We start from the raw sequence: 23,275 nt of genomic DNA on the forward strand, positions 1-23,275 counted from the left end.
TTTGGATCGTCCGGTTTGTCTCATATCTGTACAACCTGACTCGAATCCGGGCTGGTCCGATTTACTTCTCTTGACCCACTTCGGGCCAACCGGTTTAATCCCAAACCCATGTACAAACCTGATATGGGCCGACCCAAGTCAATTCATCATTGATCGAACCAGTCCGGTTTGGTCAAAACGAACTGATCCAAATCTAAATGGTTCAACCACTCTTGATGTGATTAGTTCGAAGACAATCCAATTAGATAGTTCAAGTTGGTCTGACCGGTTTGAACCTAAGTGGTTCGGTCAAATTTGAAACTCCAACATAGTCAAAATGGTTTTGCCACTTGTGTAAAAATAACATGCATGTAATGTATTTTGAATCTTCACCACTTATGTAAATAGCAATTATTTGTCAAGAAGGAGTTAGTTTTTTTGTTTTAAGTACACAAATATAAGATTAATGGGTTTGGACGGATTGGATTGGGTCAAAGCAAATTTGGGTTGAACCCAACCCATTTAATTTTATATAACTGGGTCATTAATGGGTTGGATTGAAGCTCAACCCAAACCAAACCCAACCCAACCCATCCAATTGCCACCACTACACGTAAGATTAAAATTCATTAACTTGAAAATAGTTTTATTTAACTTTTAGGTTTAAAGAAATCATTTCTTTGTTTTTTTTTAATTTTTTTATTAAAGAAATTGGAATCAACAGAATAACATTTCATTCCGAAAAAAGCTGGAATGGCCATTCCATCAAATGGGGGATGTCATTCAAGTAAAAATAGAAATGGATTAAGATAGTATAGCCTTTTTTATTCTGAAATCAATGGCATTTGAGTATACAATTAATGTTGTTAGCTAATTAACTACCCTTTTCATGAATTAGGAACTGTTCTCGGCAGTGGTTGGTTTTGTAAGCCCCACTTCTCTCTCATCCCACAATTTGTTTTTTTATAGAAAATAAAAGTTGAGGTGTAACACGTCGATTTAAATCCAAGAGCAAGAGGTGATCCATCTTACAGATTTCGATATTTCATGTAATCATGTTATTGGAGATTGTAAGTCTTGTTGTAGGTTTGACTTCATCTCTGATAATTCTAGAACCACCGCCATCCCGGTCCTGTTCGGATTAGCCGGGCTTCTTGGTTTCTCTGCTTCTGGTTCTTGGATGATTTCATCTCTCCCGGGGAATAGAATTGCTTTCGTGAACGTGGGTGTCGGTCGTGGGGATAAGGAAGAAGAAACTTGGTTTATTAAGACTGCATCAATGGTGGTGCTCTCTGTTTTGGAGTGGCAACTTCCAGTTCCAGTTGAATGTGATGATTGATCTCTGTTCCTCTTCCTCTTCTCCCTAACTCCACTGTGCCAATGTTTTATGTATTTCGCTGTTTGCTCTTCAAGTACTGCACTCTTGAATTGGGAACCCATCTGTGTCCAAACAACCAATATTGGAAGTTATATCAAGTAGGGGTTTTCATAAAATGGGTTGATTTGGTTTGAAATTCTTTAAAATTTTGTTTGGTTTTAGTTCTGTTTTCTGAATTTTAGAAATCAAACCAAACCGTAAACCGGTATAATAGAATAAAGTCCCCAAACTATATTGATGATTAATGGAATTGGTATTTGGGTCTTAAAAATATATTGTTCTAATTAAATTTGATGCTTACATAATATACCAATTATAATGATGGTTCAATGATTTTTATGGCGACTAAAATACTATATTTGTGTTATTTATAGTTTTATAGTCCAAACCGTGTTAGAAATCGTCATAAAACAGTTTGGTTTGGTCTAAGAAATTCTCAGACTGTATTTAACTCGTTTGGTCTGAGATCTTTTTCAAACTGCACAGAATCAAACTGTGAACACTAGATAACAAGGTTGCCTCTAATATTTTTTTTTTTATATTGGATGTCTCCCTATTTACAGCGAATTTTGTTATTTAAAACTAGACCTGATCGGATGGTTGAACAAGAACTGGCCGGAACCGGAACCATTGTTGTGGTTCCATTTTCTAAATATGAACCACCTGCAGAGTTATATAAACTATTGACTTTGATCACAAACCAGTTCAGCCATGGTTGCACCATGAACTTTTGGAACGTGTCACCTGGTTCATTATTTTTGATAATTCATCAACCTATTAAATTATAACAACTGCTGTGGTAGTAAAAAAAAAACAAACAAAACAGCTGTTTATGTCAAAGTTCAACAGATGCCTTACCTGTGTCACAAGTGCATAGAGAGGAAGGGTTATGTAGCTGCAAAGAACTTGTACAGTCACCCTAATTGAAAATTAAAAGAAAAAAAAAAAAGAAAGAAATAAGGTCTTCTCACAAGAAGCTAAATTAACACTGGAGAAAGAATGATAAAAGACTAATGAACAAAAGAAAATTGCTGATATTGGTCCTTACGCTAATACAACCCTTGTGATGGTGATCTCAATGTGTTCATGGTGGCAAGAATTTAACCCATATTCCATCTGTAAAAATGATATACATGAACAAAATAGAAAACAAAGAACAGTTCTATCAGGTCATGTAATTTGTTTTCTTAATCAGAATTTGATGACAGAAAGGTCAATAACAACTCTACTTACGGTAACCCAAATGAAGAATGAGAACTCGAATGCATTCTGGAAGGATTTGACAAGGTAGAATCAATCAGTTTGGAGGTGAGACATCCTTAATAAGAGAGTAATTTTATTGTCTCTTTGTGTCAAGAAGAGAATATATAATTACCATGAACAGAGTGAAATGTAGAAGAGTCAAGACAAATCTTGGGTTACTAAACCAGAAGAAGTTGTCATTGGGTTGCACCATAGGAGCTCCTTTGATCACAATGTTCTGGTCCTTCAGCTGAAGAGCCATCCTGGTGACAATGACTTCAAGTTTGGTTCCAAGAACTAACACTATCTACAATCATAATATATAAATTAAATGGTTTGCTGGGTAAACTATAATTCAACTAGAAATTAATAAACTTTGATGAGAAGTGACAAACAAAGGTTTAATTTGCTTGTTGTAATACTTACAAACAATGGGATAAAGGATACCCAGAGATAGACGTTCCATCCTGGTTCAGAGATTATCCAAGTTTATGAATAAAGGAAAACTGAAAACATTAATCAAAACTACTTGAGATTAACATAATTCGATTCGATCTTACCATGCACGTCCACAAGCATGAAGATGATGACAAGAAACCACATGAAGTGACTGTTAAGACAAAATTAAGAAGTCACAACTCACAGCAGAAGCCAGAAGGATATCTAGACAAGTCTACTAAAGATATATACTAAGATATATTTCAACTGTCCTAGCAATTTAATTCATGAATTAAATTTAACATGTTTTAACATAAATTAGTGTATGATGAGGCTGTAATAGAAGAAGAAGAAGAAGAAGAAGAAGAAGAAAATACAACTGTGCTCATACTCCAGATAAAAAACTTGAGCTCATACCATCGCACAACCACTTTAGAGGAAAATAACAGAAGGAAACCCACATACCATTATACCAGTTCTCAATCAAGTATCTGCCTCTACCCCTACCTCTAGTGTTTTTGGCACGCCTACTGACCTTCATTTGACCTTTTCTACCTTTCCCCACTCCAGGTTCTTAATTTTGAAAAGATTAGGTTCTATTTGTTTGTTTGTTTGTTTGTAATGCAAATTTGAAGTAGACAAAATTTAGTAATTTACATGTGATTTAGGCCCCGTTTGGTTCGTGGGAATAGGGGGTCTGAAATCGGAATCGAAATGGGCTATTCTGGTTCCAACTGTTTGGTTGGGCATCCCATTCTTGCTGGAATGGCATTCCTCCATTTGAGGGAATGGCCATTCCCTACCCCTCCCTTGGGAATGAAGTTCTATTCCTGCTGATTCCAATTCCCACTCTTACCTCTCAAATTCAATCTGGAGACCACATAATCTTGCACCCTACGCCACTCCTAAATAGATAATCCTCCTTTTGACTATCATTCATTGTCTTTTATGTAAAGTAGAGAGTCCAGGTCACCTGCCAACAAAATAATTTCAATACCCTTTTAATATGATTTAACTCCACACATCTCATACATGATAGTTCCCAGTTTTATAGTGGATTCCAGCTCATGGTGCGATGTGTGGTGTCAAATCATATTGGAAGGGCGTTGGAACATTTTTGTTGGCAGGTTATCCTAACTATAAATGGCTGTCAGTACATATTACTTTCTATTTTATTTCCCACAAACAAATAAGACAGTCAAAAGTGAAAGAATAGTAAGCTCGGAAGTTATTGCAGCTATAAAGAAACTGATCTCAAATTTTTGAATCCACCACATCTACAATCAGATTGGAATTTGCAACAAGCTCTCCTCATAGACCTCCCGATTATCTTAGTGGATGGTTCTTGGAGTGCCACCACACAAATTGCATCCACTGGTATATATATGTTCTCTCATAGGTCTCGGCTTATCATTGTAGAAGGACAACCATGCTTGGCAAAATCACCAGTAGCAGTTGAGCTCTGGACAGTGATTAGAGGTTTACGAAAGTTTTTTTGTATGAGTATTAAAACAGTTTTTGGCTTTCGGACACAAAGGAAGTTTTAATGAAGCTAAAAGGAATAGACAAGCATTATACATGGGATCTACGGGCCTTATATGATCATATATATGAGCTTCTCTCTTTTTTTGAAAATATTACAATTTTGCATGTAAATAGGAACTTAATAATGCCCGCCCATGATCTGGCAAAACGAACTAGGCATAAAAACTCTTTTGTAAATAGTAATGCCAGCTCGGTAAACTTAACTTGCCTTTTTTTAGAATCTTATAAGAAAAGGACCCAAATGTTCCCTGAATTCCCTTCAATGAATCTTTTATAGAGAAAAAAAAAATCTACACTCAACTGTTTTTTTTCACTCGCACACATTTACACTAGTGCAAATGAATTTTGCACTGCAAATAAACTGAAAAGATGAGAAACAAACTAGAGTTTAAATAACTTGACATTCAAATTGAATTATTGCATGAACAAAGTGAGAGATAATTAGTAGCAGATTTTATTACCTGACCCTGACTACCACTTTGAAATCATCTTCCAAGGATCTCTTTATGTACTTTTGGAAATTGAAGTTATTGTTGGTGGAGAAATGAGCCTATAAAAATGTGAATTTAGCATTAAATATTTATATTATGGAAACATTCTCATGAAAATTATATACTTGCAGATCCTTACTGAAATGAAGCCATGGCGCAAGGTGAGGTAATCGACTTTTGGTACAGAATTGAAGAATTGCCTGAAGAAACATTTCTGTTTCATTTTGCATCCATTAATGCCGACGAAAAGATAAGATGAAAAAGGTTAATTGTGATAATCATAGATCCAACTCAATTAATTTTATATACATTAATAGAAAGCATGCATCTTAATTAGATTTCAAAAGAAAGGGAAATGGACAAATTATTAAGTGTGCTTACAATCCAAAGCTGAACTGGTGTCCTGGTAAAAGATTTCATATGCCGTTTCCCTTATATATCTGAATCGTCTAGGATCTGAACCCCCCCCCCCCCCCCCCAAAAAAAAAAAAAAAAATTTGATCATTACAAATATTATATTCAGGGGGAAAAACAAATATTATATTAATTAGAATTTATATAAAAAGGGACAATATGAGGGGCTTTTAGATCAAATTGGTGAGAAATATTCTGATCGCATTATATGATACCAAGGGTTTTCAGAAAATTGAGATAAGATTTGATGTATGAATTGTTATGATAAGGGTGATTAGAAGTTTTCAGTAAGGTGGAATTTATTATGTTAGGGTAGAGTTTGAAATGGAATAAAATAGATCACATAGAGTCTTAAGAGTTTGAGTTTGAATAGGTATGATCTCTGTTTTAATTTATAAATATGATGCAATTATAACACTCCTTAATGCATTATTTTCTATTCTTCCTTGAATTCTAACTGACCAACCAAAAAAGATAAAGCTTATTCATTAACCCTGTGTAACTACATAGACAGGTGTAAATTAAAACTTCGGGACGTAATTAGAAATTAAAATTCAATATCGGCATACTTGAAACCAACTCATGACTTGGAACAATTACATGTTTTTGAAAGTTCAACTGTAATTGCACATACCCTAGGATGGGATTGGGGAGCACCCAAACAGAAGACCTAGTAAACTTTTGACAATGGCTCAAGACTTGAGGTTTCTTTTTTAATGTCCAACTACACTTATGTTCAAGAAAGAAATTGCAAATATCTAAATTTTCAACAAATCCCACTATCATATCGAACAAGTTGGAGTGCCAAGAGACCAGCTGGTCCATATTTGATAAAAAAACGTGCTACAAATTTGTATTGCGTATTCAGTTTTGAGTCCATTATAAATGGATCAGGTCCAATCCAATCCAATGAATGTTTTGGATTAATTTGGATTGGTCCAATTTAATGTTTAGGCCATCCAATCTATTCAAATTCATTTTGATTTAGATTAGTTTCAACCCAAACTCCGTCCATTGACACATATATTCTTATCTTATATCAATGAATCAAATATTAGCTTAATCCAACCCAATCTAATATAAATTTGTTATGGACGGACGAGATCCAATCCAATCTAATAAATATTTTGGACCGGATTGATCCAACCAAATATGTCTTATCAGTCCATCTAATCGTCCAAATTGATTTTAGACTGGATGAGATCCAATCCAAAACCCGTCCATTGACACCCTCAGTTGGAGCCTTATGCCCCACGAAGAGGTTTGTTTTACTTTTTATGGGCTGGGCCCCTTGACGGTTTTGGCCTGGCTGGTCCATGCTACATTGCAGACCTGACAGTGCCACTGCCATAGCAGGATTAAACCCATAAACGACCTCCCTTTTTTTATTCTTAATAAAAATCTCTACTACAGGCAAGACATGACACCGGAAGACTCTTGACCAATCAAATGCCCCTGTGAATTTTTTGACAAACCCAATTATATTCTTGGTCTTTGATCAATCAAAACAGACACACCCTGAGTTTTGATGAATACCACTTGTTTTGATAAATTCCACTTGATTGGTCATCTCTTTTATGATATAGTAATTGATTGATCATCTCTTTTATGATATAATAATTGATCGAATTATAAATTTTTCCGGTATTATAGTTGAACCCTAAACAAGATTTTACATATTTGGGGAACCCCCCCTAAATCACATTTTGATTGATGCGAAGGAAATAAGATTTTACCATTGGCAACTTGGTAATCAACTGTTTGGATTTCTTTCTCCCATGCTCTCCAACGCTTCATCTGACGAAACAGAGATTTTAAATAATAATAATAATAATAATAGTAATAATAATAATAATAATATCTCTTTAAATTTTACCTTAGCCCTTCCAAGAGCCATTGTGAGAAGACTGTAAACAAGCTGCATTACTGCCAAAACAAAGATGAATTTGTGAATCTGATTGAGCCCATCTTGGCTTATCAGAGAAACCATCCCCTGCAAGTAATAACAAATACTTGATTAATGTTCACATATAAGTACTTTTTTTGGGTACACTAAAGTCCTGTTTGTTGCAAAGAAATAAGCAATTGAAGATGCAGGCATACTTTAGAAGCACAACGATCCGAGGTGTCACTGCTATCTTCCGCTAGTCGTCTTTGGAATTGCCACCAACCCCCACTGCCGTTAAATGGACTCCAGGAACGTCGTCCACCATTCAAGCGTTCATATACTACTCCATGCTTGCTTACTGTGACTTTCGTGGTTTTACTTTTATGGCATGGAAGCATGGTGCCTGCAACTCTGGTGGGTATGCAAATGGAAGAGATGGGCCTTTGTATTACAGTTAATAGAAGAGACATGAACCCCAATAGCATCAGTTCTGTTCCAACCAACACATTATATATTAATTCAAATTTCAAGAATTCAAGGTCTAAAGTCTAAACAAACAAACAAGTAAAAGGAAAAATTAAAAAAAAAGAAAGGCATAATCCATATCCTTCTCCACAGCTTCATTCAGTGCCTTCTTTTGACGCCTCTTGAGCCACTGCAAGGATGAATTCACGTTACTTAGAAATGAAACCGGAACAAATATTAATGAAGAGATGGATAAGGATCTGTTTTTGGTTGGTACATATGTTATGGATTTTAACTAATTGTTTGTCGATCGTACGTACGTTGGTAAGGAGATGAATGGAATGCTCGAGAAAAATGGAAAGGGAGATGAAGCCGAAGCAAACAGCGGCCAGCGCCCAAGTGGGTGTTTCTTGGAGAGAGCGTGTAGTAGATGAAACCCCTCCTGCTGCCCCCACCGCCATCTCTTCCTCCGGTGGTTTTCGTACGTTCTTGGTATTCCCTGTTCTTCTCTGGAGAAAGAAAGTTCAACTTCAACGGCATCGGAGAGGAAATGTAATGCCCGTGGTTTTTAAAAAGTAAAATACTAAAAGCTCTGCCTCAACTGCACCTGGACTGAATCTAAATCCTCCTGCCTTCATTTTTTAATGTAATCCTCTCAAGTCTCAACTAACCGATGTAGGTAGCATCTCTATTCTCTAATCTCTTGTTTGTATGACTTAGGCAGCTTAATTTGTTGCGAGTTGCGACAACCTCCCACATTCTAGTAGCCGGCCTTGGCACGTATATCAATACAAAGACCTTTGCGACCTCAGGTTCAATGAAAGATGAACAGGTCAGCGATGTAAAAATAAATTCGAAACATAGGTGGGAGACTACAGAGTAGGGAGTCGTAGAAGAGTTAACATCTCCGCCCCACAGCACATTCGCGCCGTGCATTGAAAGCATCTGCCGATGATGACATCATCGGTTCTGGGATGTTGATATCGGTTCTGATACATCGGAAGATGTTTCAAATACACACGAAATGTGTTGTGGGGCGTTGTGGTGGGGGGGGGGAGATGCGGTCTCGTCGTATATATATATATATATATTGGTATTGTTAATAATTCCGTGGAAGATGAGGATCGTTAAAAAAGAGACAGTATCTGCTCCTGTGTCATCTCACACCAATTTCATTGTAAGGCATCCTGTGTGAGGAGTATATTCCAATTCTAACAAAAATTGTTACTTTGGCATTACCTTTAATGGAACACGTTATCTGGACAACCGAGCTACAGAAACCAAGATCGGCTTCAGTCAGTGCAATGTTCGTTTGAATAGTCTTTACAGCCTTGCTTTAGGAATATCTCTATACTATATACTTTATTTCCTGGAGAAATATTCTCAATGCAAGGCTATAGAGGTTGTTCGAACAGGCCTAGCACTGACTGAAGCCAAATTGACAGCAAACAAATGAAAGGGAATTCATACTCTCTGGACTTTGGAATCCTGAGGATCAAGGTGGTCGTCTCAGTTGATGTCATTGGCCGTTTAACATGGTCTTTCGGCTGCTTACAAGTCCGGAAGACTGAAAATTGGTCTATTCCCATTTGGCATGTGGAAGATCTCACCGCCAAAAGATGGGGTGCCAAAAAGACACAAAAAGCCCGTTTTAGGCTGATTTCGGGAAGCTTCATTCGTTTTTCACATTTTAATCTCATGTAGAAAGCCTCGAAACGACGCATGAAAAGATGCATGTCTGCCAAATGATCTTTAGGCTGCCCAGATCTTATGTCAAAAGTTCAATGCGTCTATTAACTATCAAAGTTAAGAGAATATCTTCTAAAAAAGATTTGGCAAACGGGCCCTTAGACTTAATTTTAGATCGTCTTAACAATCGGTATTCTGTGGTGACAACGCTCGCCCATATGTATAAAAGGAACTGGTATTTGTGCCTTACATAACTCACCTCACAGCACATCTCAGTATTAGAAACATCTCCCCACAAAATGATACACAAATAAAAGAAATGTATTGGTAAAATTGGAAACATCTTCCCACAAATGATACACAAATAAAAAAGATGTTCCTCGTATGTGTGACTGGGATGTTGGTGTGAAGAGCAGAGTATCATGGGAGAAATTTGACAGCTTTTAATTGAATTGAGATCTTACTGTCAATAAAACACTTTCCAACCCTTCACCGACCCGCCATGTATGATGTGTAATTGTGCGGTGTGAGATTATGTTGGAACGTGTTTTGTTGGTAACTGATCGGACTCGCATTAATTGACCGGTTGAACCTTACTCATTCCAACTTCTGTTTGGGCAACTCAAGTTCACAGTTTGTTTCCTTTTGCATGCTAACGTCATTTGAATTTGTCTACGGCATTGGTGTTTTCTTGTTCCATGCATCTAGAAGTCGATGGATTCAATTAGTATTAATTATAACAGAAAGTTTCAATCAAATTACCTCGGTTGAAATCAATTTTGTTGATTCAGAGTTCGTTCCATACATCACTATCAGTCTTGGCAGTCATGTCAAACGCAATAACTAACTTGCAAGAAAAGAAATCCAGAAACCAACTTATACAACTACAGGTACAACTGAGGAAGTTCGTTTTAGTTACTCCCTCCACCCATGCATTCAATCATCTCTTAAATATTGTGTTTGGTTTGACCAAAGAGAGAGAGAGTTGTATGGGTATAGTCTAAATACAGTGGGGTAAATTTCTGAAGCCTCCCTTATAAGAGTCCGAATTTATCATTCACAAAATGTGTCTCACACCAATATCATAACATGTTCTGGCGCATATTGGAATATGTCTCATACTTGTATTTATTATTTATGAGGAGATGTTCCTAATATAATGTATAATATGGCTGTGTGGCCAGTATGTGAGAAGCAGATTCCAATTCCTCTTATAATTCTCTAACAATAGGCATGAAAATGTCTAAATACCCATGTGATTAATTTTCACCAAAATGTTTACTTTTCAAAATTTCTTTTACATATCAAGGGATACCCCAAACCCTTCAATCTCTTTTCCAAAATTGCTTTATTTTTTTAAATTTATCATTCATATTAATTGTTCAAAAGTACTAAAGGTGCAACTTTAAACTCTCTTATTTATTATTTTATTCCTCATAAAATTTATTTTGTTTTTTTATTAAAAACCAACCTCAAGAGTAATTATATGAATATTTTATACATTTTCATGAATCTTGTTAGAGTATACTAACAAAGGAGGTATATTTGCAATGTGGATGTAATTGCAATTACCAAACTTCAGTCAATCAAAAAACATAAGAAAACAAAGGAAACATAACTCCACTTGTTGTGGGTTGGGCTTTGGTTTTGTCTTTATGCCTAAGGGCTGGACTTGGTTGGGCCTGCTCATTGGATAATGTCTTGTGCTGATTAAGTACTAACCAACCTGGGGGAGCTATTGATTGCATATCAATGGACAAAATGGGTGTCTGAGTCTCCTCCTTATGAGTGGTTGGTCCATCCTCCTCAACAGGGACAGTTGCATCTGTGCATGTAACGAAGGGGACAAAGCGGGTATCTCTCCTTGCCTTCCAATTGTCGCTCCAGTAACCAGTGTTCCTCTCCAACCAACCCTTTATTGTCTTTGATTTATTTACTGGTAGTTAAAGTTTAAGAAGCTTTATCTGATCATTCACTTTGTTTGTATCAGTTGAATATTACTTTAATTAATCTAAGATTTAACCGGTTAAGCCTAAATAGATATTCCTTTTGGCTTCTTCTGGCCCCAACTGCCGGCGTTTTGTATGCATCAACTATCTTTGTTTTAGTTCTTTACTGCAACTGCTCAGTCGATGGCGACCGAAACGCAATGCCCATTTCATGTACTGCTTCATTTCAGTAAGAAAAAGACAACCGAAACCGAAAAAAGAGAAATCTGTGATGAAGGGAAAAAAGAAAAAAATCAAAAATATCAGTGAGAGAGCAAAAGTATAGCAATGACGTGTTATTTTCAATAAAAATCGGCATACGATTGATACGGATTAATGCCGATCACTTCAATTCCCATTCATCACTCATCCTCCAATCCCATCTAATACCTCCCTCCTTTCTGTCGTACATGTATGCCCAAATGCAGCGCCAATTGCACCAGTTCTAGTCCTTTGGCAATTTATAGAATCCCAGACAAGTTTTGGGATCTGGGTTTCTTGTTTTTTTTAGTTTTTTTTTTTTTTTGTTTGTTCAATTGTATTAATTGATTATGGGTTCGTCTCTGTTGCGAGTTTTGGGTTTTGTTTTTTCTTTTGCTGGGTTACTGTTCTTCTTCTACTTCTCCTCTTCAAGACCAAGAGAGAGATAAGATCACAGAGTTGCCAGGACAGCCGACCAATGTTGGATTCGCTCAGTACTCCGGATACGTGACAGTTGATCAACAGGCCGGCAGAGCCTTGTTCTACTGGTTAACAGAGGCACCGGCAAATCGTCGGCTCGAATCGAGACCACTCCTTTTGTGGCTGAATGGAGGGCCTCGGTGCTCATCTGTGGCTTATGGTGCCGCTGAAGAGATCGGGCCATTCCGTATCCATCCCGACGGGAAGACCCTCTTCTTCAACCCCTACGCTTGGAACAATCGTATGTCAAGTTTGAGACTGACCTCTGTTCTCTCATCAAAACTTCTAAGGGAAAAAGAGAACAATTGGCGCCTATGTACGTAGTTCTAATCTCATTTTTGTGTGTTACAGTGGCAAATATCCTTTTCCTAGAATCTCCAGCGGGGGTCGGTTTCTCGTATTCGAATACGTCATCTGACTTGTATACCGCCGGTGACCAGAGGACAGGTACTTTTATAAGTTCACATAATTCATGCAGAACTCTGTTTTTTTATTTTTTCATTTCTTTTATATTTGAATGCTTCCTGTAATTGGTATTGCAAATTTAGTGTTTTGGGAGTGTTAAACTGTAAATTAGTTTCTGTTGGCATCATATATGATTTTGAGATTTCGTTTCTTTTTTTTTTTTAATCTGTAGCTGAAGATGCGTATACTTTCATTGTAAATTGGTTCGAAAGGTTTCCCCAGTACGAGCATCGAGATTTCTATATTGCTGGAGAAAGTTATGCAGGTTTGAAAATTATTCCAAACAGAAACTAGTTTTTTAATTAGTTACTGTCTTGGGTGTTTATGATAATACCCCTGGAGCTGTTTTTTGTTCTATCTATTTCAGGCCATTATGTTCCGCAATTGTCTCAACTTGTTTACCAGAGAAACAAGGGGCTTCAGAATCCTTCTATTAATTTCAAAGGCTTCTTGGTAAGTCGATGGGGATTTTCTTTTACGTATCTTGGACTCTTTATGCTCAACTGCAGTTCAACAATTATGTGGTTGTTGGCTTTTGTTCTCTCTTTTCAGGTTGGAAATGCTGTTACTGATGATTACCATGATTATGTCGGCACCTTCGAGTATTGGTGGATCCATGGTTTAATTTCTGATGCTACTTACAGAACTCTAAGAGTTGCTTGTGACTTTGGATCCTCACAACACCCATCTGTTGCATGCATCAAGGCTTTTGATGTTGCAGATAAAGAACAAGGGAGCATTGATCCCTACAGCATATTTACACATCCTTGCAGTAGCGCGATATCTCTCAGGCGCAACTTAAGGGGTCACTATGTAAGCTTCCATGGACCTTGCCTTATATTTAATTTTCTTTGGGGCTTCATCTCAGCATTATCAGTATAATTTGCAAACACTGAAATGTAAACCCCAAACATCTTGCATATAACAACCTCATATTGCTGTCTTTTCTGCCATACTCTGAAGTCTCTGATATTCTGAGGTACTACTATATTATCTCAGCTCATGGATATCCCTGTGTAGTTTCTTCCCTAAGCACCATTTAAGAGTGCTATCTTCCATAATCTGTGCAGGTCTTTAGAAGTACTGACAAGCACAGATGTTGGTCCACACCCTGAGACACTTGAATTTGTTATCCGAGTATAAGATGTGAAAGTCCTGTCCCCTCTGTGCCTCCATTAACACTTTCTGATAAGACATGATCTTTCAACCCCATTGTTGTTTGGCTCATCTTAGTTTATCATGACAACCCTGAACTAATATAATTTTGATGTCGACATGGCATGTTACCATCAGTCTAGCTCCCAGAGAGAAGCTAATATCACTTTCCAAGAATGCTCAGCATGCCAGCAGCTCACACAAACCATGCTGGCACTTTGCAACAAATGCCCCCTCCCTCCCTAGTATCCTAACAATCGAAACCAATAAACCTATTCAAGCTTTGACCAAGAGGTAAAAACCAAATATTCTGCCAATAAAGTTATATTACTCAACTGCTAAGAATGGGTAATTATGCAAAGAGATAATTGACCAGCAGATGGGGGTATTTACTTTATAATTCTATAGGTTGTAGAGATATATTTGGCAGGTACTTGGTGCTTTTGGAAGGGTGATGAACAGTGAAAGCAAAGACTGGACAATATCTGAAGGAACCAAAAAAGTATCATTTCTTTGGTGGCTAGACCATCAAGACAGACTTGCCCTTCTCTGAAATGATTATATTGCCAGTTCTTTGCTTTGCTACATAATGGTCCAAATTCATAACGGCTGTTTTACCCTTTGTCAATAATCAATATTTGTTTGTAATGGGGGATCAACTTGTTTAAGGAAGGGGAAGGATGGTAAAAATCCTTCTTTTGGTTTAATTTGTTAGAATTTTCTCACTGCTTTTGTGCTTATGTTGACACTAATTGTCTTGTTCCAACTCAGCCCTGGATGCCCAGAGCATATGATTCCTGCACCGAGAGGTATTCGATAATATACTTTAATTGGCCAGAAGTGCAAAAGGCGTTCCATGCCAATTTAACTGCCATTTCCTATCCTTGGAAAACATGCAGGTATTGTACCATTCTAGAAGTTGGTTGAATTGTTGAATGTATGTAACAATGCAGTTCACCAAGTTCCTTGTTGCAGTGACATTGTTGGGGACTATTGGGCAGATTCTCCGTTATCCATGCTTCCTATTTATGAAGAACTTATTGCTGCAGGTCTTCGGATTTGGGTATTCAGGTAAATTCCTTTAACTCTTTACTTTACCTATCTTAGTTAAATTTGTTATTGATAAAGATATTTTGAATTTTCCATTATATTACCTGATAGCTTTACTTTAATCTCTAACGCCACATTTACATGGGTAGTGGCATTTATAAGATGTGCTTATAAAATAAGCAGCACATCATTTTCAAAATATTGCATTTTGATCAACTATATGTGATTTTGATTCATGAGGAGGAGTAATATTTGAAGTAATCCAACGAACTGAAGTGTCTATATCTGCATGGATATAAGGAAAGACCAGGTTTCTCATCCGAACAGGATTAAAATCACTTTGGTTTGCGGGGTTCAAAATGCGAACCCTGTAAAACAATTCAACTTTGTAGCTTTCTAGGAACCAAAATGTTACAATTGCAAAAAAAAAAAAAAAAAAAAAAAAAAAAAAAAAAAAGTGATGGTAACTCTACCAACTTGACTTGGTACTTCCATCTTGCTTGATAGCCATGATAGGTTACACTTGATCCATGTGACAACCCTCTGTTTATACAGATCATACTTGGGAATTAAAATCTATTGTAGGGCCTATACTTCCAAACATCATCTAACCTAGTAAAATTAGTTCATCTCCAGTGACTCAGCTTGCATCCTTTGGAAATGATTTCGGACAACTTGGTCTTGTTAAATAAAAACATATCCGGCATCCCCCTGGAGGGTGTTATGGGCACCATATTAGCTTATAGGATGATAATCCCAGTGAACAACAACAAACTTCATTTCCCAGAATGGGTGGTATCTGCACAATCAGATCTTGGTTAATCATTCAATGACTGCTCTATTGATTGTGGTAGGTCATGAAGTGATAAGTGACGAAAATATCTGTTCAAACTCACTAGTAACATCAGCATCCCCTCAACCCTTTAAGGGTGTTGATAAATTTTATTTTTCCATGCATCTTTGACATGATGTGGAAGCCAAGAAGGCCAAAAACATGCTGGCTTCTTCATATGGAATTGAAGCTAAGCCAAAAACATGTTCTTACTTGGTGTCAAATTTCACTGTTCTGTCATATTTCCATTTTTTCCCCTTGCCTACCATTTTTTGAGGGATGGATGCTTATAGCAACATTCTAAGAGACACTGTGTACTTTTTTATATTATAATGTTCTTTATTTGGTAAATTGGTTCTTCATAAGATACAAAGGCAATATCAAAATTTCATGGCTGTATCGGCCAATATGTATCATATTGGTGGCTTCCTGGTATGCCCCTACAGGGGATGTTTAAGGGTCTGACCTGGCTCAGGGGGTAGATGGGCCTTAAATTGACCCCTCTGAACCAGTTTCAAAGAAAAACTAATATATATATATATATATATATATATATCATGACCTCATCTTCCATAATCCATGGATTTCATAATGCTTCCTGTATCTGATTGTGGCTTGTGATTGAACACATTGTTCAGTGGAGACACAGATGCGGTAGTACCTCTGACTGCAACTAGACACTCTATTGATGCTCTGAAGCTACCAACAGTTATGAATTGGTATCCCTGGTATGACCATGGAAAGGTCAGTATTGTAAACTAAAATCTCAGGATTCTTATTTTAATCATCTTATGTGGATCCTCTCACAGCTTTTTTTTCATTCCTTTTTCTCTTTTACCAAGTTCCCATTTTATAGATGTAATTTTTGTGATATAGGTTGGTGGGTGGAGCCAAGTGTACAAAGGTCTGACCTTCGTAACAGTAAGGGGTGCAGGGCATGAGGTTCCACTTCATCGTCCTCGACAAGCTCTCATATTATTTAAATATTTCTTAGAGAATAAGCCAATGCCGAGCTAACTGGTTCTCTCTGATTCATCATGTTCCCTTCTCTATAAGCTAACTGGGGTCTAGAAGGAAAGAAATAAGTAGAGAAATTACCTGCACATCCGATTCATGTTTAGTGATAGTATTTGTTTTCTGGGAGGACTAGGAGGTTTTTCATCTCCTTGAAACAAATAATTCCACTGTTTTTTTAGCTTATTTATTCCTCTACACAGATTCATGTAGAAGTGTTAACAGATAAAACATTTAAACAAAGAAGTTAGTTAATGTAATACAATATATGTGAAATTGGTTATTCTTTGAAAGGCCGGTTCGTTTGCTTTATTTCATTTTTATGTTGAATATTCAAACATGAGTGTAGCCTCATGATATACAAGTAGAGGACCACCCACCATTCCAGCCCAAGGGGAAGAAAAAAACCCTACTCTTTAATTGCAGACCAATATGGAGGTAGTTTAATCCGTGTAGATTTATTGGGTTCAAGCTCAATCCTACCATGCTAAGAACATGTAACATTCCAAAAATGCTTAAATTTTTATTACACTTCTTTTCATTTATTATGTTAGGAATAAGGTGCACCAATGTTCTTTTATCCCTTGCTAAAGTTGCACAATAACCGATTTATCCAAAAAAGTGGCATTACTACAATGATAATATTGTCACATCATGTATTAACAAATTTTTACTCAATTAGATAAGTAATTTACCAAAATAAGTTGTCTAGGTAAATAAGTTGCTCAAGAATCATTCTTTTTTGCGGGACCCATTAATACCAAAATAGGAATGGAGATGAACCCACAAACTTACCCTCCCTTGAGTCTGAATCAGCTACCAACAAAATGCATTCCAACTATCTGTCAAGATGATCTCACACCACATATCTCATACATGGTGGATCCCCACTTTTATGGTGGGTCCCAAACTCATGGTGCAACGTGCGATGTCAGTTTGTTGGACCAAGTTGGAAGAAGGTTGCAATGTGTTTTGTTGACAGAAAATCCTAATTCTACTTATTTCCCAAAAACGAAAGAGGCCAGCAATAAATTAATGGGTAAATTTCTTAAATTATCCTTATATTTTTGCAAATTGATTAAGTGTACTGTTATTGTTTTAAAATTGTGTAATGGTACCACTACTATTTCTGACAATTAACTATCATTAACTGTTCACATGTGTGATCAGTTGATTGTTGTATTTTTTAAAATTCCCACCTTACCCTTCGAAAATGCCCTCGCCTGGGAGAGACGGTTCTGTCTAAGTTAAGTACCTTGTTTACCGGTATCAACTCAAGAGTGAGAGAGCGAGCTCAAAATTGGTAATCTCCGGCACTGGCACCAGCTTTTGCATACCAAACGCTGAATGCCTGTCCTTCCTAAGAAGAAGAAGCCCTAACCATATTTCCTGAGGCATTTGCAGAGGGCTTTCATATGCTGAGCAGCAAACCAGTTATTAGATGGATTTACGAAGGATTGAAACAGGGACGAAGCCATGGCCACGAACTTCTTTGCATCTCTCTCCCTCTCTCTCCGTCCCCTTCGTTCTCTCCCTTGTTTCATCACCGCCGCTGCTGCAAGTTGCTGCAACGACGAACCCCTCCACGTCCGACCCCAGTTAAGTTAACCAGGATGCCTTTGTGAAATCTTTATCCCATCTATCTCTCGGTAGACAGAAGGAGAAAGGTTCTTGTTGGAAAGGCAAAGACAATAGCATGAGAATACTTAGAAACCAATTGGATATCCTCTCATACCGAACCTCTTTCTCAAAGATGATCAAATACATCAAAAGAAGCAAAGATTGTTCAACACAGATCGAATAACAAGAAACACCTAAATGGAAATATTTCTCCCATGGATCCAAGACAATTTCACCGTTACCCATTTGAAATTCTCAAATAGATATTGATGATGTCAATGAAAAAGAAAACGAGCGAGAGAGAAGAGATTGAAGAAAGCCACAGCCGACCAGGGTACGCCATTATGAAGAAGAGAAGCTAGTTTATAGAACCAAACACATTCTCCTTCGACGCAGCTTTGCTCAGGTCCTCTCTCTCTCTCCCTATTCCCTTCGTTCTCTCTCCTTCTCGCCCCTGTTTCTGTAACAGTGGCGGACCCCTCCACATCTGACCTTCCTCCACCGTCTCCACCTCCGGCCTCTCTCTCTTTCTCTCTCCTTCATCCCCTCCATTCTCTCTCCCCTGTTTTGTCACCACCTAGTGGAACCCTCCACCGGCCTCACTCACTCCAACGCACCCAAGGGCAAGCTCTAAACGCCTCCACCATTTGCCACCTCCTCAAACTCCTCCAACATATCCCGCCTCGCCCTCACTAGAATCTGCTGCCTCCTCAAACTCTTCCAACAGGTTCTGGCTTCACCCATCCGGCAATCTTCAGCAAACCATTCCCGTAAGACATGGGAAAGCATTCCAGTAAGAGAGACATGGGAAAGCATTCCGGTAATACGGGAGCCTTCCATGCCTCCGTTTATGAAGGAGCTTCAGCTTTGAAAAAACGTGCCTCTTCTTTCTTTAGTATTTTTGCCATTAAAACTGACAAAGAGCTTGCACCGGAGCTTAGGGCACTGGGACTGAGAGCGGGACCATATGGGAGGAACTTTGTTTTCTCATAGCTCATCAGCTGAAAAATGGCGAGATTCGTGAGTCAGCTGAAAAAAAGAGCTTGCACCGGGAACTCTGTTTTTCTCCTGCTCGACAATTGCAATCTCTTCAACTTTTTAATATGTCTTAGGATCTTGATCGAGGGAGCAATAGGTTCAGCTTCCATATGCCGATCATCGTTGGCTTTGTCATAGGTGGCAGCAGTTGAATCGTATGCAATCGATCGCCAAAAACCCCTCTACAGATCGTGGCAATGTTCTGTAGTGGCCGCCGTCGCCTACGACGACTGGACGTTCTGTTCAGATGAGCGAGTCCGCACATAAGCAAAGCAAGGGACAAAAAGGTAAATTTAGCTTTCGATAAGATTTAGTAGATTGTAGGAATACACTTGATCAATTCGCTAAACTATAAGGGTAATTCAAAAAATTTACCCTAAATTAATTTCTAGCTACAAATTCTCCCTTCCTATATTTGCAAAAGGGCATACATTTCCTCCAAAAGTCCATTGTTTTTTAAAAAACAATAATAATAAATCCGTAGCTCGACCAACAAAAAAGTGAAAGGTCTTCTCAAGAGAAGTGCAACAGTTGCAATTTATATTCTCAAATAATTAATGGGAGATCACTTGTTCATATGTTCTTTTGTAGATATTGTTTTTTTTTTTGTTAATCAAATATGTTGTAAATCCCCTTAATCTCTCCACGTAATCCTCCTTCTTCGAGCTAAAGCTATTAAAAGGATGTCTCAATTGACTATTAATCTCCATAGAGCCCATTTTGGAAAACTAACGACTTCATGTTCTATTCCTTACTTAAGTGATTTATTTCATGGAGAGATATTTCCAATGTAAGGCTACAAAGGCTGTTCCAACCATACAAACTTTGCCCACGTCTATCCACATAACATTGCAACCACACATGCACAACATCTCATCCTCCTGCATAGTATTATGTAGGGGGAGATGTTCCCCATTCATGGGAGTAGTGTATTGTGGGCAAAGTTCTCGTATGCAGGAGATTCGGAATCGAACATGCCATGTTTCGTTTTTGAATTATATATGCTACTAAGTTGAAATCCCAAGCCACAATAATTTCATGAATTGATTTTTTTTTTCTTTTTCTCATAGTTAGCATTTTGAAACAACAAGTGAAATATTTAGGGATGGCAATTTCCCTATCCCCGTCAGGTACCTAACCTCCTTGACCCAATAGGGTCGGGGTGGGGAATGAAGTACATTCAATTACCTCTCATTAAGGGCAATTGAAGGGCAAAAAATGTAATTAAAAGAATATCATTAAGTATTCAATTACCTCTCATTAAGGGCAATTGACCCAATTGGCTTTTGGATTTTTTTACTAAAATACCCCTCTCCTTTAATTTAATTCGTCTTCATTTAAAGGGCAAAAATGTAATTAAAAGAATACCATTAAGTACATTCAATTACCTCTCATTAAGTCTCACATTTAGGTCATTAAATAAATCACATTCTCTCTCATTAAATCCAACATTTATACTTTTGTTTATCATTATTAAATTCCACTAATAAATCTATACACAATAATTATTAATAGAATGAAATTTTATATTTTTAAAATAAACATAGAAATGAAATTATATTTTTCATCTAGGTGGTGGGTAAGTAGTTCAACCATTTGGGTCAAATGGATAATTTCATGATGTCATAAATAAAAATACAAATTTAGAAATATAAAAAATACTTTTGTTTATCATTATTAAATTCCACTAATAAATTCATACACAATAATTATTAATAGAATGAAGTTTTATATTTTTAAAACAAACCTAGAAATGAAATCATATTTTCCATCTAGGTCATGGGTAAGTTTTTCAACCATTTGGGTCAAATGGATAATTTCATGATGTCATAAATAAATAATACAAATTTAGAAATATAAAAAATACAAAAAAAAAGAATTTGGAAAAAAATTGGACACGTTTCTATATGAAATTTATATTTTTAAAATAAACATAGAAATGAAATCATATTTTCCATCTAGGTCGTGGTTAAGTACTTCAACCATTTGGGTCAAATTGATAATTTCATGATGTCATAAATAAATAATAAAAATTTAGAAATATAAAAAATACAAAAAATATAGAAAAAAAGAAATTTTGAAAAAACTGGACAATTTTCTATTATTATATATTTGTTATATTAAAAAAATAAGTATGATATATAGACATAATTTTATAACTGATGGACATCAAGTATACAACTTAAAACTTATGGAAAATTAAACCATCTTCCTATCTAGGGGGTGGAGATAGTGGTTCAACCTTTCACGTCAATTAAAAATAAATTAACACCCATGATGTATAATTAAAAATAAAATTATTTAATAGAATAGTACAAAAAAAATATGAAACAATTTTGGGGACATCTATAATATTATATACTAATAATGTAAACAAAATTACGTATGATAAATAATAATTATTTTATCAATGATATAAATGAAATGCAAGTTTTAAAACCAATTTGAAAATGAAATCATTTCCATATCTAGATGGTAAGTAGGTCAATGATGTAACATTTTGGGTCAAATGGATTAATCTATGATGTCATAATTAAGTAGCGAATATTAAATATACATGCATACATACAAACATATATAATAATTACTTTTATTGATGATGAAAATGGAATACATGATTTAAAATTAACTGAAAAAGCAAAATGGTTTTTCCATTCAAGTGGTGGGTTAGTGGTTAAACTATCCATGTCAAAATGCATCAACACATGATGTTATTATTAAATAATAAAATAAATAAAATTCTAGATGATGTATAAATTTGTAGATAATTTTGGGTACATTCTATAATATTATATATTTATCATATAAAAAAAGTGTGATTAATGATGGAAATGGGATAAAAATTAAGATAAAAAATAAAGAGCATTAATGTCTAACATATAACCTGACTAACCATATCAAATGGTTCAATAATTTAATTAGCTAGGTCATCGTAGGCAAATGTTTGGTAGGGATGCAAACAAATCATATCATATTTGAATCGGGGTATATTCAAATCTGATCTGATTCAAAGATTCGATTGGATCTCATAAATATTGATTCGAATCCAAATCCGATCAAGATGCCAGATATACGAATCTGATACGATCTTATTTATTTTTTTAAATAATAAATTATTAGAAGAAAAAGAATATATAATAGTTGAAATAAAAACAAAAATATAAGTATTTTTCAACTACTTTCATCATATAAAAGTTTACAAAAATACAATATAAATAACATATTTATAAATAAATAATAAATAACATATATATTATATATAAATACATATATATATATATATAAATAATTGATTTGACCACAATATTAAAAACCTTTGTTCAAACAATATATTGGAATTGCATTTCCTCTTGGTGAATAAGTAACTTTTATTATCTCATAAATTAAATAATAAAAATAAAAATATATAATTTTTTATAAATTTTATAAAAAAAATTAACATACATTAATATTATATATTCTTCATATTAAACAAAAATACATTTGAAAAAAAAATATTGTTAGTAGAGATAGAAATGGCTAAAATACAAAGAAAACAAATGAATTATTGTCTTAATTATATTCTATTTTCCTGGTTAAATAGGTTAACATTTCAACTAATAAGGTCATTTGGTTGCTAATTATTATCATCATCATTTAATACTGCCATGTGCAAAAATAAATGTGAAAATAAGAATTACTTTTATTGATGATGAAAATGAAATACATGATTTAAAGTCAACCAAAAAATAAAAAATGATTTTTCCATCCAAGTGGTGGGTTAGTGGTTCAACTATCCATGTCAAATGGATTAAACACATGATGTTATTATTAAATAATAAAATACATAAAATTCTAGAAAATGTAGAAAATTATAGATAATTTTGGGTACATTCTACAATATTATATATTCATCATATAAAA

The 23,275-nt window shown here is 35.8% G+C and overlaps 1 protein-coding gene and 1 pseudogene across 2 annotated transcripts; one reads left to right on the forward strand and one right to left on the reverse strand.

Moving 5' to 3' along the window:
* Nucleotides 1-958: 958 nt before the first annotated feature.
* Nucleotides 959-8,595, reverse strand: LOC148870287 (MLO-like protein 3). Its single transcript, XM_088973650.1, is given in 17 exon segments — nucleotides 959-1,419; nucleotides 2,216-2,276; nucleotides 2,406-2,473; nucleotides 2,591-2,626; nucleotides 2,733-2,906; nucleotides 3,026-3,066; nucleotides 3,160-3,209; nucleotides 5,044-5,132; nucleotides 5,213-5,287; nucleotides 5,455-5,470; nucleotides 5,472-5,529; nucleotides 7,224-7,284; nucleotides 7,364-7,480; nucleotides 7,591-7,876; nucleotides 7,984-8,030; nucleotides 8,161-8,349; nucleotides 8,448-8,595. Coding segments are annotated over 16 exon segments (1,707 nt in total). The 5' UTR covers nucleotides 8,302-8,349; nucleotides 8,448-8,595; the 3' UTR covers nucleotides 959-1,032.
* A 3,337-nt stretch (nucleotides 8,596-11,932) lies between these two features.
* Nucleotides 11,933-17,007, forward strand: LOC148870288 (serine carboxypeptidase-like 27; annotated as a pseudogene). The gene is made up of 9 exons (XR_016108147.1): nucleotides 11,933-12,439; nucleotides 12,550-12,645; nucleotides 12,836-12,928; nucleotides 13,031-13,116; nucleotides 13,216-13,476; nucleotides 14,590-14,717; nucleotides 14,794-14,889; nucleotides 16,339-16,444; nucleotides 16,577-17,007. The product of XR_016108147.1 is annotated as a serine carboxypeptidase-like 27 (transcript).
* The last annotated feature ends 6,268 nt before the right edge of the window (nucleotides 17,008-23,275 follow it).

The sequence above is a fragment of the Nelumbo lutea genome, chromosome 2 (genome assembly GCF_056320005.1).
Source record: "Nelumbo lutea isolate HS-2025 chromosome 2, American lotus-T2T, whole genome shotgun sequence".
Classification (NCBI taxonomy): Eukaryota; Viridiplantae; Streptophyta; class Magnoliopsida; order Proteales; family Nelumbonaceae; genus Nelumbo; species Nelumbo lutea.